We start from the raw sequence: 17,462 nt of genomic DNA, 5'->3' as shown, positions 1-17,462 counted from the left end.
AATAAAAAAGTAAAAAAGTGAATAAATATCAGAAATTTTCTGATGCCAAAAAGTGAAATATTAGAGCTAATATGTGACTGTGATAATGGTGACATTGTACTGGTGAGTGGATTTGATGAATATTATATTATTTGTCATTCTAACCTTATGATAAATAAATTAGGTAAATAAGTTAAATAAGTATATGTGTTTACAAGGTGTTGTGAGATGGATTAGTTAAATATAGGTGCAGGTGATAAATGTTATAAAGTTGTGAATGAGTGTGTGAATGAAAATATAGTGAAAAAGTGGATGGGGAAAAATAGTTTTGTGAATTTATAGGAAAACATAAAATAATAAACTTAGAGTTAAAATGACTGGATTATATTGTGAATCTTCTATGATGTCACTGACTACCTTTGATTTATACAGATTCAAAAAGGCATTATAAATATCACTGTCCCTTTAAATAAATAATGTGCTATATCCTGTGATTTTTCTGTGCTGCTCAAAGTATTATATTTGGTCTTTGTGAAAAATTAGCAACTCATATATCTCTCTGGTCTGATGTTGCAGGATATTGTTATAAAAATACAGAATAATTAGTTTAATCATTTAAACCTTTGGTATATACAGTATCCATCAGATATATTCACCTGGTTTCTGCTCTTTCTCAATTCCTCTCTGTCTTTATGAAACATTTTGTATTCCATAACACTTAAACTCTGATGTCTTTGATTGGTGATATTTATGAAAAGGGTAAGCTACTGAAGTTATAGGGCATATGGTGCTTGCTGCCCCTTGTTTCCGTCGAGCCTTCAGGACCGCTGATCCATAACTTGTCCACCTGCTCTGAGGCCACAGACTGAAATCAACCGGATCAAATATGATCGGGTTGATTGACAACCCCTGGTAGCGGCTGGTAGGTCGCAAATCTGCAGGGGGCAGCATTGCACCAGCAGTTCACAAGAAATGCTGGTGCAATGATAAATGGCGATAGCGTAAAGCTGTCGGCATTTATCGATGTGTGGTTGACATGATACGCTACTTTGTATCATGTCCGCTTGCACATTGATAAATATGCCCCATAATCTTATGTCTGGTCAAAACTTTGTGAGCATTACAGATATTTCACAGGTGTTCTAAAACTCTGGTATGTCATTTTCTTGATGTCATTCCAATATAAATTAATGGACATTAACAATGGAGGACAAAAATTACTGCTGTGGTGTTGCAACTGATATAGGAGTTGATAGTATAGTGTTTGCCAAATTGGTCCTGAAGTGATTTTTTTCTTAATCATATTGCCACAATATGATTAAGAAAAAATTGTCACAGGGAAAAGATCCCTTCTCTGCTAATTTGGATCTATTTGTCTTTTTGTGGCTGGGACTTAGGGCTAGATTTATGAAAGCCCTACGGCTGCAAGTTCTCTCAAGAACTTGCTCGCCGTAATTTATCAAGCAGCGGTCACTAGACCGCCGCTTCCCTATCCTCTTCGCCACCTCTAAGGTGGCGAAATTCAATCTCCTCAGTCTAGTCAGACCGAGGAGATTGACAGCTCCTGCCTGCGCTTGATTGGCTGTGCGCATGAAGAGGGCGGGATTGCACGCGAGCGCAAAATTGCGCTTGTGTGCAATGGTGAATACCTGCGAGTAATTTCGCCCCGCCACAGGCGAGCTGAGGCTTTAATAAATCTAGCCCTTAGTATTTCCTTTCAAATTCTTGCTCTTCTGTAGCTGATTTCTACTTTCTCACTGATTAGGTCTCTGAATATGGGATCATGTGATTACATCATTTAGCTGATGATTGTACGTTAATACCAATCTGGTCTTATTATCTGTTTGATTTATTTTTGTTTTGAATAGATCAACTTTTTTGGTTGTAATAGCGCTTTTTTTGGCTTTTAGGATTAATCTTTTATTATATCTATTTTGTTGTAACCTTACTTCCAATTTTGTGACTCTCTTTCTGAATGCAACATCATTTGATCACTTTCTTTTTATTCTTAGGAATTCTCCTATTTTTTGTAATTGTAGCTTAATTTTTTTTTAGTAGTGTTGTTTTTTTAATGGGTAATTTAGTTTATTTAATTTGTAGTTATTTTAGTTTTAGTATTATAGCAATTTCCCAGGTAAGTTTTTATTTATTTTAAGATAGGGATCTTGTAATTTTAATTTAAAGTTAGGGGGTTGTTAGGTTTAGGGGTTAATAGTTTAATTTCATTTTTTGTGATGTGGGGGTCTGTCAGTTTAGGGGTTAATAGGTTTATTTAGTGGCAGTGATGTGGGAGGCCAGAGATTTAGGGGTTAATAACTGTATTTAGTGGCAGCGATGTTGGGGAACGGCAGAATAGGGCATAATAGCTTTATTATAGTGTGGGCGATGTTATGGTGCGGGGGAATAGGGGTTAATAACTTTATTATAGTGGCGGCAATATCAGGAGCTGCAGATTAGGGGTTAATACATTTATTTTGGTGGCAGCGATGTCGGGGGTGGCAGATTAGGGGTTATCGGGGACGATGTCGGGGACAAAGAAATAGGGGTGTTTAGACGTGAGGTTTATGTTAGGGTGTTAGGTTTAAACATAACTTTTTTCCCCATAGACATCAATGGGGTTGCGTTACAGAGCTTTTTATTCCGGAATCGCAGGTGTTAGTTTTTTTCTAACACTCTCTCCCCATTGATGTCTATGGGGAAAGCATGCACGAGCACGTCAAAGCAGCGCTTGTATTTTGTGCGGTATGGAGCTCATCGCAACCATATCACACGCACATGGCGGCTTTTATGAAACTTGTAATGGCATCGCTATGGAGGGTGAAATTACGCAACTTCTCTATAGCGCAAAATTTGTAATCTAGGTGTTAGTTTCTGATATTCGTTAATAAACCTGTTTATCTGATAATTGTAATTACAATGATGTCTAAAAAAAATCTAAACAAATCATTTATTTTAATAAAAAATAAACTTTGTTCTTGAAAACACGTTTGTTCTTTTCTCATCTACTAATGTACATATGGGGTTATGAACATTTCATGGTTATAAGCATCATATATATTATTTTGAAGAAACAGTGAAACTATAACCTATTTTGTACATGTAAATGTTTCAAAACATCAAAATACTCAAAAAAATTAAAATGAATGTGATAAAGATTTACATTTTTACATTGGTGCAATTATTTTATAATTTCAAACATTCAAGCAATATTTACCTTGCAGAATTCAGTGATACCTTTTGTACAAGAATAAGCACATAGTTACGAATAAGTTCACACATTGCACTAGTTATTATTTGGCTTCATAAATCTGCAGTGTTCTATTATGTAATTGATGTTATGGGAATAATAAATATAACATTACCCATATGTCATATCTATAACAAGGGGTCCAATTAAAAATCGCAACTGTCCAGATGCACTTTCTCACCAAGGCTATTGTGCTGTGCCAGGTTGTGGAGACAGCAGTAACCAAAATGATCTTGCTGAACTTTTAGGAGGAATAGAGCAAAGTTCCACAGGACTAATCAAAACACCTGAACTGTGATTTGAGAATCCCAAAGGTGCACTCAATCATGGTGCAGCCCCCCTGGTGGACTTTATTATAGGCTGTCTCCATTGGACTGGGTGATAGTTTGTGTAGCCAGACCCTTGATTCTATATGCTGCATCACCTAGTAGAGATGGAGTAATGGAGGGATTTGTTAGGCAGCAGCAGGCAGTTCCATTCCAAAGACATCAATTTGGATGGTTGAATCCTATATAAGAGAATAGGACCATGTGTTTTTAAGTTGTTGATGGTGTGATTGGAGGGTGTTGGTCAACATGCATGCAAAATATTTTTTAGGTGATTTTTTAGGTGATAACTGAAGTTGACAGGTGAGGTTGTGATGAAGCCAAAAACTTCATGGGCATGCGTACAAGTAGTGAGGGTCTGTGTGTACAGCAGGTATTAGCTTGCTGAAAACTGTAATGATTTATGGGTGAAAAAGAATGATGGGCCTTATGTATGGGTTGACTTACTCAGCACCCATCCATCAGAAAAAAATATTTTCAAACCTGTCAAAGAGGGCTGAGTGACATAAGATATAATAGTTCTGGGTGCTTTCAAGGAATGATGCATTAACACTCTGCATTCACATGGGATGGTTGCAAAAAACTTGCACATTGATAAAGAGCAATTGCTTATGGTTCCTCTATATGGAATTTGTAACTATGGTTGTCTAGAATTTATCGTATATTGTGTGTTATTGTTTGTTTTTTGGGATGTTAACAATTTGCTAACATAATTTGTGTGTTGAACTTGATATGTCCATTTTGTTATTGATTTGTGTTTATTTATTTGTGGTTGGAGGGATTGTGATCAACAAATGGAAGGATTGTGATCACCAAATGGGAAAGATTGTGATCACCAAAGCTGTTGCTGTCTATGTATCATATGGGTGATTTTCCTGTTATCTGTTCAGATCCTAAACTTTTCCCAGGATGGAAATAGTTTTATTGCCTGGATTGTGATCGCTTACAACTTGAAAAACACAGATCAGGAACCAATAAAATGAAGATAAATGAGATTTGAAGGATTGGAATCAACCCTGTTGTGTTTAACCCCTGAAAAGGGTTAAACACATAGCTAAAGTCAGTTCCATATAACCAACACACTACCGGGAGATAGCTGAACATGCCTAGTGAGCTAAGGGTAAGATGCATGTTTGCATAGCCACCAATTGCCAACTAGTTTCCAGTAGTGCATTGTGGCTCCTGATTTATACATAGGTATACTTTTCAAAAAAGGATACCAATAAAACAAACTACATTTATAATATAAGTGCTAGCTTAACCATGAATGTTTAATTTTGACATTCATGTCCCCTTAATTTACTTTTGAAGATCAATACATGTCTTCTGTATGTTTTCCTTATGATAAAGAAGATCATTAAAACACTCTTATTATCTTGTTTAAATTAATGTGAATTTAGACATTTAAATTAAGGTTGTCAAACCTAACAGTTTATAAGCAAAGACATTGATACACGTGAGTCATCTGTTCTCAAGAATTCTGAGAAAAACAAACTGGCATTTTTAAGAGCTCTAGCCTCTGATTACCCCTATAAGTCTGTAAATCATTACTGTAATCTTCTTTTTAAAACGTTGCACAATTTGTTTTTTACAGGAATAGGCGTATAGTTTTGGGTTGACTGTCATAAAAAAGTGTCTCCTATTATGTAGACAAATAAAACAATAAATAGTCACATCTACTAGCAAGTTAAATAGTCAATATTTTAGCAATGATGTGATATCTAGACACTCATATAACACAAATTGAATTGAATGATGACAATCCAATTGATAACAAAAAAAAATTATATAAAAAAAATATCAGATCAGATTTTGAAAAAGTCACCCATACAATGGAGGGACAGCCTTGACTTCATCAATCGCAATCCATCCAACTACCAGTTATCAACTAAATATCAACAACAAAATATACACATCAAAATCAAGAGCCAAAGACACTTACTAAATGCCCAACACTCACAGGTCGGAAATGAACACTCATCTGATAATCAAGAAGGATAATAGTCACTGATCTGCACATGCTTCAACTTGGAAAAAAAAGATGGTGTTACCGGTGCCAACAACTCAGAAGGCACTTTTTGTTGATGATCAATTTGCTTAAAATATCAAATGATTTTGAATGAGCTATTATCATCAGCATCACCAATTAAACCTAAAAACATGAAAAAAAAATCCATGTCTACAATATATCAATCAACAATGAAATCGATAAAAATATCAGAACCAATCTTCACCTTTCAGAATTTGACATTAAGAGCTCTATTTTTTTAGTACTTTTGCAGGGTAGGCTTACTTAGGTGAGACTTCTTACCGCAAGATAAGAAGCTGGGATCAGCTACCTCTTAACATCTCCACCACCTCTGAAGTTAAGGAGATAAAACACACCAACCTTGTTCATTGGGGTTGATTGACAGGCCCTGAATAATGCAAGAGCAGGAGACAGCTCTTGCATTATGGATGGACAGATTCTATGGTTGAGAAGTTTGTTTATCCATAATTTCATAAATGGGGCCCCAAAAAATAATTTTCATTAAAGAATTACATTACTATATCAAACTGCATTGGATATGCTGAGAAAGAGGAGAGTGTCAGAAGAGGAGAGAATACTGGACCAGTAAAATGAGGATGAGTGGCCTGATTAGTTGGTGAGAGCAACTGACCTGGAAAAAGTGCATGAGTGTGGAGCTGGCCATGAGAGAGTACATAGAAGGCCTGTCCAATTGCTGAGGGCTGCTGGGCAGCGTGGAGTGTCCAAGAGAATAGGAGCCTCTGGACATCCAAGAGATAAACAAAGCAAACCTTTGATACTAAGTCACAGGGTTTAACTTCATGCCTTGAGGGATGTGGAAATATTTGAGTGGTATCACTTAACACAAGCAAGTATTCTTGCTGTATAACCTGATCAAGGATGACTTGGAGCTATTGTCTAGGACTAATAGGGCAAAACCCAGGTTTGAATGCTGTGCACAGTGGATCAGCTGTAGTGTATAAACACATATTAAGTACAGATCCATTTAGCCACTTTTAAGTTGAGTTGTCTTTATTGGCATATTTATTTCAACTTTTGTTACAATCTTTATGTCTCATCTTTGGAGATTGCTGAAAAGGGCTTAGTCCTAGAATAAAACGTTTTAATAGAGCCTTGAGAGCGATTGATTCCAGTGCCATCATTATGCATAGTTACACTATATCTTGTAATCCAGCAAGAACTATCATGTCTGGGGATGGTGAAAAGAAGCAATACTCTCAGAGGGGAACTCTACTGATGCAGAGCGAATGGGAGATCACACACAGGAGACAACCGGGAGAAATATCTCTTTAACACAGGCTCCATAAATACCCCATATCAGACCATAAATAACCCATATCAGATGAGGCTGGATCATATAGGTGCACATTTGTCTCTTTTTCTCAGATTATCATCCATGTTGCTGTTATATACTACACTAGGAGCACCTTCTTCTGCGCTTGTCCCTTTCTTCTTTTTCTATACCTATATATATACAGTATATATATATATATAAATATCTATTTAGAAATACTTAGAATATATTTTCCTATGTACAGAACATTGAAATGTGAAATATTTACAAGAAAAACATAGTTAAAACCTTTATTAAAAATGAATATTGCATAAATATGTTTATAGAAGTTTTCATCTACTTAACTGCAAAGGGCTCCAATGCACATATATATTTGTATATATGTGTACATATGTATTTATGTATTTATATATTTACATACATATCCATATTTAGACATGTATATGTATGTATCTCAATGTAAAAGCCTTTTTGCGGCTTTTTGTTTCTAACACCCGAGATCTCATATCTTTGAGCCCTTATAACTTTTTTGTGCAATATTGTTTTTTTAATAATTATTAGACAGTGTTAATATGAGTGTAACTGTACTTTGTAATGTATTTTTGAAGTGCTTTGTGCAACTTTTTAATTTCGGATAACAGTTAACCACAGCTCTGAGATTGCAGAAAGAATTGTAGCGTAAATCAAGATTGTGCTAGCGCAATCGCGATTTCACTCAACTTGTAATATCAGCACAATTGAAAAAGCTTCTGTAAGACATGATATCGCTTGCGCAAAAAAAATTGCGCCTCACTTGTAATCTAGCCCTTAATTAGTGCTGTTCCATATATGATAAACATGTTTTTAGTATCGTAATAGATCTGCCAGTGTTTTATTATTACATCTGTGATTGATGAAAAAAATATACATTAGTTTCATGAAACTTTGTATTTATTTTTCTCAGAATGTCAAGAAACAAAATACATTTTGTAACATTTGCCAGATCAGAGATGAAAAACCACATTGACACTGGCAGAGACTGCCCTCAGGGAATTGTCTTAAAAAAGTGGCTGTCCGTGCAACTAACAAGGAGCCTCCCATGGAATGTAGTTTACTGGAAAAGGAACTTCACTGAGGAGAGCAAAGTTAGCAAGAAACAGGGGCACACTTTATAAATGAATTCCTGCAGCTAATACAAATCAGATATCAAGTATATTGTCTTACAGTCGCCTCTTGCTTATTTTGACACAATTCTGCCAACTATCTGTCTACAAGATAAACCAGGGAGATCTGAAGGGGGAAACGTTTAGCGAATATACCAGAACTGGCAGAGAATTTTCAGCTACACCTATGGATTGACCTTGCTCATCTCACTTATTTAACAATAGGGAATATAATACGCTTTTCAGGTTAAACCTATTAGTACAAATTTCACAGCATTTTCTGCATGTGCAGTGTAGTTTTTATAATTTCTATTATGTCTTAAATTGTGTGTGAGAGAGTGTGCTTGCGAATGTGAGAGTCTGTGCGGACTGCGTGTGTCAGAGTGTTTGTGTCTGTGTGAGAGTATGTGTGTGTGAGAGAAAGAGTGTGCTAGTGCGTGTGGGAGTCTGTGTGTGTGCAAGAGAGAGAATGTGCTTTGTAAGTGTATGTGTGTGTTTGAGAGTGTGTGTGTTTAATGGGGTTTGTATAAGAGAGCGTGTAAGCGTGTGTGTGTGTGCGCAAGAGAGTGTGTGTGTGTAAGAATATGTGCTTGTGTATTTGATATTGTGTGTGAGTGTTTGTTTCTGTGTGTCTGTGAGAGTGTGTGTGAGAGTATACGTGTGCTTGTGTATGTGATAGTCTCTGTGTGTGTGTGTGAGTTAGTGTTTTTTTTCTGTGTTTGTGTGTGTGCAAGCGAGAGTGTGTGCTTTTGTGTGTGAGAGAATGTGCTTATGTGGGAGTGTGTGTGTGTTTGAGAGTGTGTTTAATGGGGTTTGTATGAGAGAGTGTCTGTTTGAGAGAATTTGCTTATGTGAGTGTGTGTTTAAAATGACATTAAACCCAAAAATTTTATTTCATGATTCAGATAGAGAATACAATTTTAAACAACTTTCCAATTTACTTCTATTATTTAATTTGCTTTCTTCTCTTGTTATCATTTGCTGAAAGGTTTATCTAGGCAAGCTCAGGAGCAGCAGATAACCTAGGTTCTAGCTGTTGATTGGTGGCTGCATATATATATATATATATATATATATATATATATATATATATATATATATATATATTAATTGTGATTGGCTCACCCAACAAATGATATCAAGAGAATTAAACAAATTAGATAATAGGAGTAAAATAAGAAAGTTGTTTAAAATTGTATTCTCTATCTGAATCATGAAATAATTTTTTTGGGTTTCATATCCCTTTAATGAGGTTTGTATAAGAGCGTGTGTGAGAGTGAGTGTTTGAGAGTGTGTGTTATTACCTTTACAATAATTTCACGTTTGACTACACTCATGAATAAACTGGATACACATTTTATTCACTTTGCCAAAAATTGCTTACTGTGTATATTTTATGTCATTTATTTGTTGTATTTGATTTTTAAATTACAATTTCTTTAGAACACTTGTTGTCCTGCTTTTAGGCAGGAACAATGTCTTAGAGAATCTTGCAAGCCCAAAGATCTTTAAATAATCCCTCCTTCAAGGAGAATATTTATATGACACAATTAACATTTGTACTTTTTCATTATTATTTTTATGATTTTTATTTTTATTCCATATATATTTACAAACAAATGCAATATAATAGCATTCTTCCTGAAATGTTTAAGTAGTTTGGCTACATCAACATTTTGTGAAAATGAAGACAGGCATTGCTGTTTGATTAGGAGTTTTATGATAGGACATTGAACTCTACAAATAAATTCTTCATAAGTTGTAGAAATAAAGAGAAAAAAAATATGTTGCAGTATACTTTAATTATTTATTCTCCTGGGTTTTCATGTGATTTAACTTTGAAATGTCTGTTTTTCCACTACACCTAGGGAAACATACGTCAGACCCTGCAACATGCTACACAGCAATTGCTTGATCAGTGTAAGAGATCATTTATATGTGTTCCTTATTGGCCACAGGAGAGGCGATATCCATGTCCATAGACTGTAAAACAATATAATTTTGCCTACAAAATGAATATCTGAGCAAATGCACCAACTAATTTAAAGAAAACTAAGAATTTGTTTCCTTTAAATTATCTTTAAGGGTTAAATACTTACTGCTAAGTAGTTGGAAAGCTGTGCTAATCCTGACCATTTCTCTATAGAGCTCCGAGCAGTGCTAATAGGAGGTTTAGGGACTAATTTATTAACTGTTAGTTGGACATGATCCACTGTAGCGTATAATGTCCGCCAGACATTGCTGAATGCCAACAACACACGCTGTCTGCATTTAACATTGCACAAGCAGTTCTAGTGAACTGCTTGTGCAATGCTGCCCCCTGCAGGTTAGCAGCCAATCAGCCGCTAGCAGAGGTTTTAATCATCCAGATCGTATGAGATTGGGCGGATTGCTGACCGCAGCCGCAGTGGAGGCGTACAAGTTAATGAGCAGCGGTCTTAAAACTGCTGCTTCTTCATTCAGGGCCATTCGGCCCTTAATAAATTGGTGCAGTGTGTGGCAGATCCCAGGGCCTGAGTTAAAGGGACAGTAAAGTCAAAATTACACTTTCATGATTCAGAATTAGAAAATCCTCAATTTTTAGACCTAATACCATAAAAAGAAGGCAAAATAAATAGTGAAAGTATATTGCATATTGTTTCATTGTGCATAACTAAACATTTTATATACAAATCTCCAGGTGTGTACTATCTTTATTGTACACAGTAATTTACAAAGTTGAAATTGTAAACTAGATGTTAAAAGTTAAAATGTTCCTTATATTTCTTTTGTGAAATGTGTGTCATATTGGTGAGTGGGCTGAACAGGGGCGTTGACTGTCTGTGTATCGGTTTCCTTGTAAATGATCTGTCAATGCTATGAAGTCCATGACAGTTCTGGCGGACTGCTTGTGCAATGCCACCCCCTGCAGATTAGCAGCCAATTGGCCACTAGCAGGGGGTGTCAATCATCCCGATCGTATGAGATTTGGCGGATTGCAGACCGCAGCCTCATAGGAGGCGTACAAGTTAAAGGACCAGTCAACACATTAGATTTGCATAATCAACAAATGCAAGATAACAAGACAATGCAATTGCACTTAGTCTGAACTTCAAATGAGTAGTAGATTTTTTTATAACAAATTTCAAAGTTATGTATATTTCTACTCCCCTTGTAACATGTGATAGCAATCAGCCAATCACAAATGCATATACGTATAGTCTGTGAATTCTTGCACATGCTCAGTAGGAACTGGTGACTCAAAAATTGTAAATATAAAAGACTGTGCTCATTTTTTTTAATGGAAGTAAATTGGAAAGTTGTTTAAAATTGCATGCTGTATCTGAATCATGAAAATTTAATTTAACCTGAGTGTCCCTTTAACCCCTTAATGACCACAATATACCCTGTATGTCACTGGTCGTTAAGGGTTTTTTCCAGAAATAATAGCACAAGTCTAGAATGAACACGCTATTAATGCCCTCCCTCCAGCAGGCTTTGTGGAATAGAGCAGTCTCAACGCTGGTGGCAAGACCGCGCTATAAAACAATCAAGTCCCAAAAAAAGGCCAGCGACATACAGGGTACGTCGCTGGTCCTTAAGGGGTTAAGGAGCCTGAAGCATTTAATAAATCAGCCCAGTGTGTGGCAGATCCCGGAGCCTGCATTAGAGGGACAGTAAAGTCAAAATTAAACTTTCATGATTCAGATAGAGCATGTAACTTTCCAATTTACTTTAATTATCACATTTGCTTTCCTCTCTTGGTATTCTTTGTTGAAAGTTTAACCTAAGTCATATGCTCAAATGCTAATGTCTAAACCCTTGAAGGCCGCCTCTTATCTTAGTGCATTTTAACAGTTTTTCACAGTTTGACAGCGCTAGTTCATGTGTGCCATATAGATAACAATGTGATCATGCCTGTGGAGTTACATAGGAGTCAGCACTGATTGGCTAATATTCAAGTCTGAAGTCTGTCAAAATAACTGAGACAAGGGGCAGTCTGCTGAGGTTTAGATACAAGGTAATCACAGCGGTAAAACATATTAATATAACTGTCATAAATAAAAAGAGAAGCGCTCAACCTGGGAACGAACAATAGCATAATAGCTTGTTCTATGGCTAGTTATCACTCAAGAAGCAGACTCTTTTTGCTCAACATGTGCCTTTCACAGAGAAGAACTTTCCTGAAGCATATCAGTCTGATCCTGACTTCACAGTACAGTCCAGCCCCGAAATACCAGGCAATTCTTCTCTGAACGAGAGAAACAGCAAAACCCCAGCCGTACGTTTCAGCCTATTGTGTGCCTCATCAGTGAGGTGCAGCCATATCCCTCTAGGCACACTGAGCAACGGGTCCACGTCTGGATTCCCACATCACACTTAGGGAGACTTCCCTAAGTGTCATAATTTGTATAAATAAAAAGAGAGAAGCGCTCAACCTGGGAATGAACAATAGCATAATAGCTTGTTCAATGGCTAGCTACCACCCTAGAAGCAGCCTCTTTTTGCTCAATATGTGCTTTTCACAGAGAAGAACTTGAAGCATATCAGTCTGATCCTGACTTCACAAAACCCCAGTTTGAGCGCTTCTCTCTTTTTATTTATATTAATATAACTATGTTGGTTATGCAAAACTGGGGAATGGTTAATAAAGGCATCATCTATCTTTTTAAACAATAACAATTCTGGAGTAAACTTTCCCTTTAAAGGAGAAGGTCCTTTAACACAGGCACCTTGATCCCCTGCACTAAGCCTCCTATTATCGTGGGCCCGGGCTGAATGAAGAAGGGTCGGTATTAGCGCGGCCCTCGAGTGCGCTAGAGATAAGTATAAGGCTACAAGTTAACTTTTTCACCTGTACAAAAGGAACGGATACATTTGTTTAATGAAAATGAATGTAAAAGTTCCAAGAATATTCAGCACTTGGTTTGTTTTAAACTAAACAAATAGCGAATAGTGCAGCAAATGAATATTCAGACAAACTAATATATAAGACCTTGAAATGTCCCTCACCAGTCATCTAAGAAAACTGTCTGAACCAGGAATTCCCGGCAAGTTGCGAGCTTACCTCCATAGAAAGTAATAAAGCTCACTAGATTGCAGATTCTCGTAGGGAGAGAGAACCTTAGATTTTGATGGGGCATCAAGCTCCGTACGGAGCTTGATAAAATGACCCCAATTAATGCTAACATTATAACCAGGACTACAGAGTCGGAACTACAGCCAGTACAACCGGTGCAGTTGCACCATAGCCCCAGACTTAATCTGATGTTCAAAAGCCGAGCACAAATCAATATCCTATCAGAGCTTTCAGTAAGAGGATTACAGGGTATTAACGTGTTTACTTACACTCTGACTGTAATATGGCATGAAGTATATATACGTCAGATTGGGTCAAGGGGTTGAAGGGATATAAAACACACATTTTGTCTTTCATGATTCAGATATATCCTGCAATTTTAAACAACTTTCTAATTTACTTCTATTATCAAATTTTTGACATTCTCTTGGTATCGAGTTTCATATCCCTTTAAGATTATCCTGTCATGGACTTCATAGCATTGACAGATCATTTAAGATCCTTTCAACTGAGCAGGGAGATTTGGATCATCTTACCCTTAGCACCTGAGGGTGAGTGGAGGGGAGGAACCTTGGCTATTTTCTGCGGAGGAGTAAGGGTGTGCATGGGTGTGACCAGTAAGCCCAATGTAGAATTTAGCCAGGGCTTGGGATGTCCTAGATTGCACTGAAAATATGAAAATGGCTATGTGATATACAGGAAATACGTGGAGACAATATTGGTATGATTGATAATTATGAAAAAAAAAAATCTTTACAAAACAGTTCAAATATTTTCTATATCTTTATTAAAATCAAAATAAAGTATTTCAATGGCAGTTTGTAATACAGCTTTGTCTTAAGTAAAAAAAAAAACACAAACAATCTTAGCATTATACAATATATACATTTATCTTCCTATACATTCTTATTCCTTCATTACAATGTTTAGCAATTTGATACTTATAAAAATATGCAGAAACCTTTATGTTTTACAGCTCCTTATCATACTACACAAATAGATTTGTGTCTGACCTATATATATTTGGCATCAATGTTTTGCAAAATGTCCTTATCAACAATAAATTGAATGTTGGTGAATGATAAATCAATAAATGGTAAAACTGTATGTTATGGAAAATATACATTAAAGGGCACTAAACACGATTTAAATTGTAATAAAGCATGAGAATAAAGTATTTGAATGTCACAAAATTATCTAAATTGCTTTGCTCTTTTGATATCCTTTATTGAAGAATCAGAAATGCACTATTGGGAGCTAACTGAATGAATTATGCGAGACAATAACATGAGGCATATATGTGCAGCCACCAATCACCAGCTCCTGAGCTTACCTAGGTATCCTTTTCAACAAAAGCTACAAAAAGAATAAAACAAATTAAAGTAAATTGGAAAGTTGTTTAAAATAGCATGCTTTATTGAATCATAAAAGAAAATATTTGGGTTTATATCCCTTTTAGGAAAAAACAGAAATGCTTAGTAGAGCCAAATTGAACTTCTTAATAAAATATCTCTGCAGTCCTTTACTTTGTAAAGTTGGCGCTAAGCTAATGTACTATGTGCGGAAATATAAAACATTATTTTGTAGGTTTACTGCCCCTTTAAGTCAAGTATTACATTTGGTTGCTAATTAAAAGATACAGTCAAGCCAAAATTAAACTTTCATGATTCAGATAGGACATGTAATTTTAAACAACTTTCCAATTTACTTGTATCATCAAATTTGCTTTGTTTTCTTGGCATTCTGTATTGAAAGCTTATTCTGGGTAGGTTGACATGCTAATTTCTAAGCCATTGGTGGTCACCTCTTATCTCAGTGCATTTTAACAATTGTTCACAGTTGGACACTGCTAGTTCATGTGTGTCTTATAGATTGCATTATGCTCACTCCCATAGAGTTGTTTATAAGTCAGCACTGATTTGCTGAAATGCTTGTCTGTCAAAAGAACTGAGATAAGGGGGCAGTCTGCAGAGGCTTAGATACAAGGTAATCACAGAGGTTACATACAAATACTAGACATAAGTAAATCTAAAATCTATTGCAACAAAAAAGCCAACTTTGTCTCCAGTGTATTAGACTGATACAGAAAAAAAATATTGACAGAATGGACATGATCTATATTTTGTAGTGACGCCTTGAATATTAAAACAGACCAGGTTAGCATACAGCAGGAGATTATATTTGCCATCTCATATTACAAGAGTCCATCATATTTACATTCAAGGAAATCCACTTGGACTGAATATAGATGCAAATATATTGATTCGTTTCTATATTCCAATTTTCACTATTTTACAAAAGGTAACTGAAACTTTTCAGTTACCTTTTGTAAAATAGTGAAAATTGGAATGTAGAAACGAATAATATAGATTAAATATTATGCAAAAGATAATAGCTTCAAGCACTTGATAACTGGTCACCCTCGAAGGTAAGTTATTCCCCATAAAATTAAATATCAGAGCTTTTGAACTGTCTCATAGCTAATCATTTTCATTCTAAAAGACACCTACAGCTTCCATAATGCAACAATGCATTTTCAATACATATTTTATCCCTTTTATTTAGTACTAGTCCTAAAGCCCGTTCACACGGGCCGTGTTGTGTTATATTTAATATTCATTCTCTCTCTCTCTCTCTCTCTCTCTCTTCTCCCTTCTCCCCTGCACGCGCGATCAGCTGTGCTGCCCGGTTCTCCCCTGCGCGCGCGATCAGCTGTGCTGCCCGGTCCTCGCGCTGCTGTCGGGTGGGTGCGCATGCGATCAGCTGCAAGTGTTTGTCTGAACTGCGCATGACGGCTTCAGACAAACTCTTGTCTTTTATAATATAGGATATATTTTTTTACATCTTTGTTTCATAATTTATACAAATTACCATCATTACAGGAAGTAAAGAAATATTTAATCATATTGTTCACTTAATCATGCAAGCAGAGATTAGTTGAAAAATCATAAACATTTACCTATCAACAGCAGGGCATTGACAGTGGATAACAGTTTTTTTCACAGTCAGTCTTTAGTAATACAACAGCAGTGATACAGCAAATAATCAAACATGATTTACAGGTCATCATAAAGAAAAATAGAAAAAAATAGAAAAATAGAAAAAACTAATTTGATGTAAAAGTATTGTACTTGAACAGGATAAAAATATAGCAGTCCAAAATTTCTGGTTACTAACTAATGTCCTTTTCCGTGACTGTTCCAGAAATTATATTTTCAAGGGAAGAGGGGGAAAATACATGAAACTGTGAACTAAGAGATCCTCATGGGAGGGGACACTGCTTTTCTATGGTCAGGTGGGTTGAGGTGGAGTTGCAGCAGATGTGCAGTTGGCAGGGCTAGGTAGCTTGGTACATGATAATGTGGTCTAGGGGGCTTAAGCTATCTCCAGCCTCCTCTACAATCCAGTAGGGTGCATAGTAACAGATTCATATACCTTTGCACCATTGTGCACCCAATGCAGAACATCAACTTTTGTCAAGAACCTATACTAAAAAATTAAGTCAGTGTAAGGATTCATCTTGAAATAAGATGTGTTACATAAGAGAACATCCAGACAGATTTCTCTGTTTAAAAGAAGAAATAACTATGACTATAACTAAAAACATTGTGTTCACCTTTTAACCTTTTTTTAATTAGTCTTTCTCTCAGTTTAACCAGCAATGTTATAAAACAAGACCGGTCATCAGTACTGTTGACCCTGCCATCAGGAACAAAATTATTGAGTTAAGCTTCACAGAAAAGTCACTTCCTGAACGGAGAGTTGGTTTTGGCGGAGGTGGTTTTGTTGTTGGCGGGGGTGGTGGAGGAGGTGGCAAAAACAAGGTAGCTCTTGCAAGATTAGACAAATCTGAACTCTGATTTGCATCATCGATTGCCTTCAGAGCAAAATAAATGATGGTGCCATTTTCTATAACAATGTTTTCTGGTACAAAAACAAATGTTTCATTGGCACCAGAAGGTCGTGGTATGAGGCTGGTAGTGTTGATCCAAGTGGCATTTTCAAAGTTGTCCATGAGCTGTTTGAAGCTGAAGCTCATCCGTAAATCATAACTTGATGCTGAAATTGCAAAACGCAGATCATAAGATGAAACTAATGTATTACACAGGGGTATCTGACATTTTAAAGGGACATTAAAGACTAAATACAAACAGGATAGAACGATGTATTCAAAGCAAAGATTAGCCTGAGAATAATATGCAGATGTATTTTTAAAAATTATATTAGTTGTTTATATATATATAAAAAAACAAGTATTACGTTTTAGTTTCCAGAAAATAATGGCTGCTGAGGCCACTGTGAGACAATTATAAATTGGCCACTAGAGGGTACAACCACTGACTATGTAAAATATAGCAGTTTTTAATGGGACAATGTACTGAGACA

General features: G+C 36.1%; 1 protein-coding gene and 1 pseudogene across 2 annotated transcripts in view; both read right to left on the bottom strand.

The window, feature by feature from the left end:
* The window catches only part of LOC128640678 (calcium-activated chloride channel regulator 1-like), a 48,722-nt pseudogene extending 45,464 nt beyond the window's left edge, over nucleotides 1-3,258 (bottom strand).
* Nucleotides 3,259-13,840: 10,582 nt separating this feature from the next.
* The window catches only part of LOC128641300 (calcium-activated chloride channel regulator 1), a 53,319-nt gene continuing 49,697 nt past the window's right edge, over nucleotides 13,841-17,462 (bottom strand). For both annotated transcript variants that reach the window (XM_053693905.1, XM_053693904.1), the window contains exon 15: nucleotides 13,841-17,135. In XM_053693905.1, coding sequence (XP_053549880.1) covers nucleotides 16,741-17,135 — 395 coding nt within the window. In that variant the 3' untranslated portion in view covers nucleotides 13,841-16,740. The remainder of the gene's footprint in view (nucleotides 17,136-17,462) is intronic.

This window comes from Bombina bombina, chromosome 10, assembly GCF_027579735.1.
Source record: "Bombina bombina isolate aBomBom1 chromosome 10, aBomBom1.pri, whole genome shotgun sequence".
Classification (NCBI taxonomy): domain Eukaryota; kingdom Metazoa; phylum Chordata; class Amphibia; order Anura; family Bombinatoridae; genus Bombina; species Bombina bombina.
The sequence above is the reverse complement of the archived record's forward strand: the minus strand, read 5'-3'. Positions and strand labels throughout refer to the sequence as shown.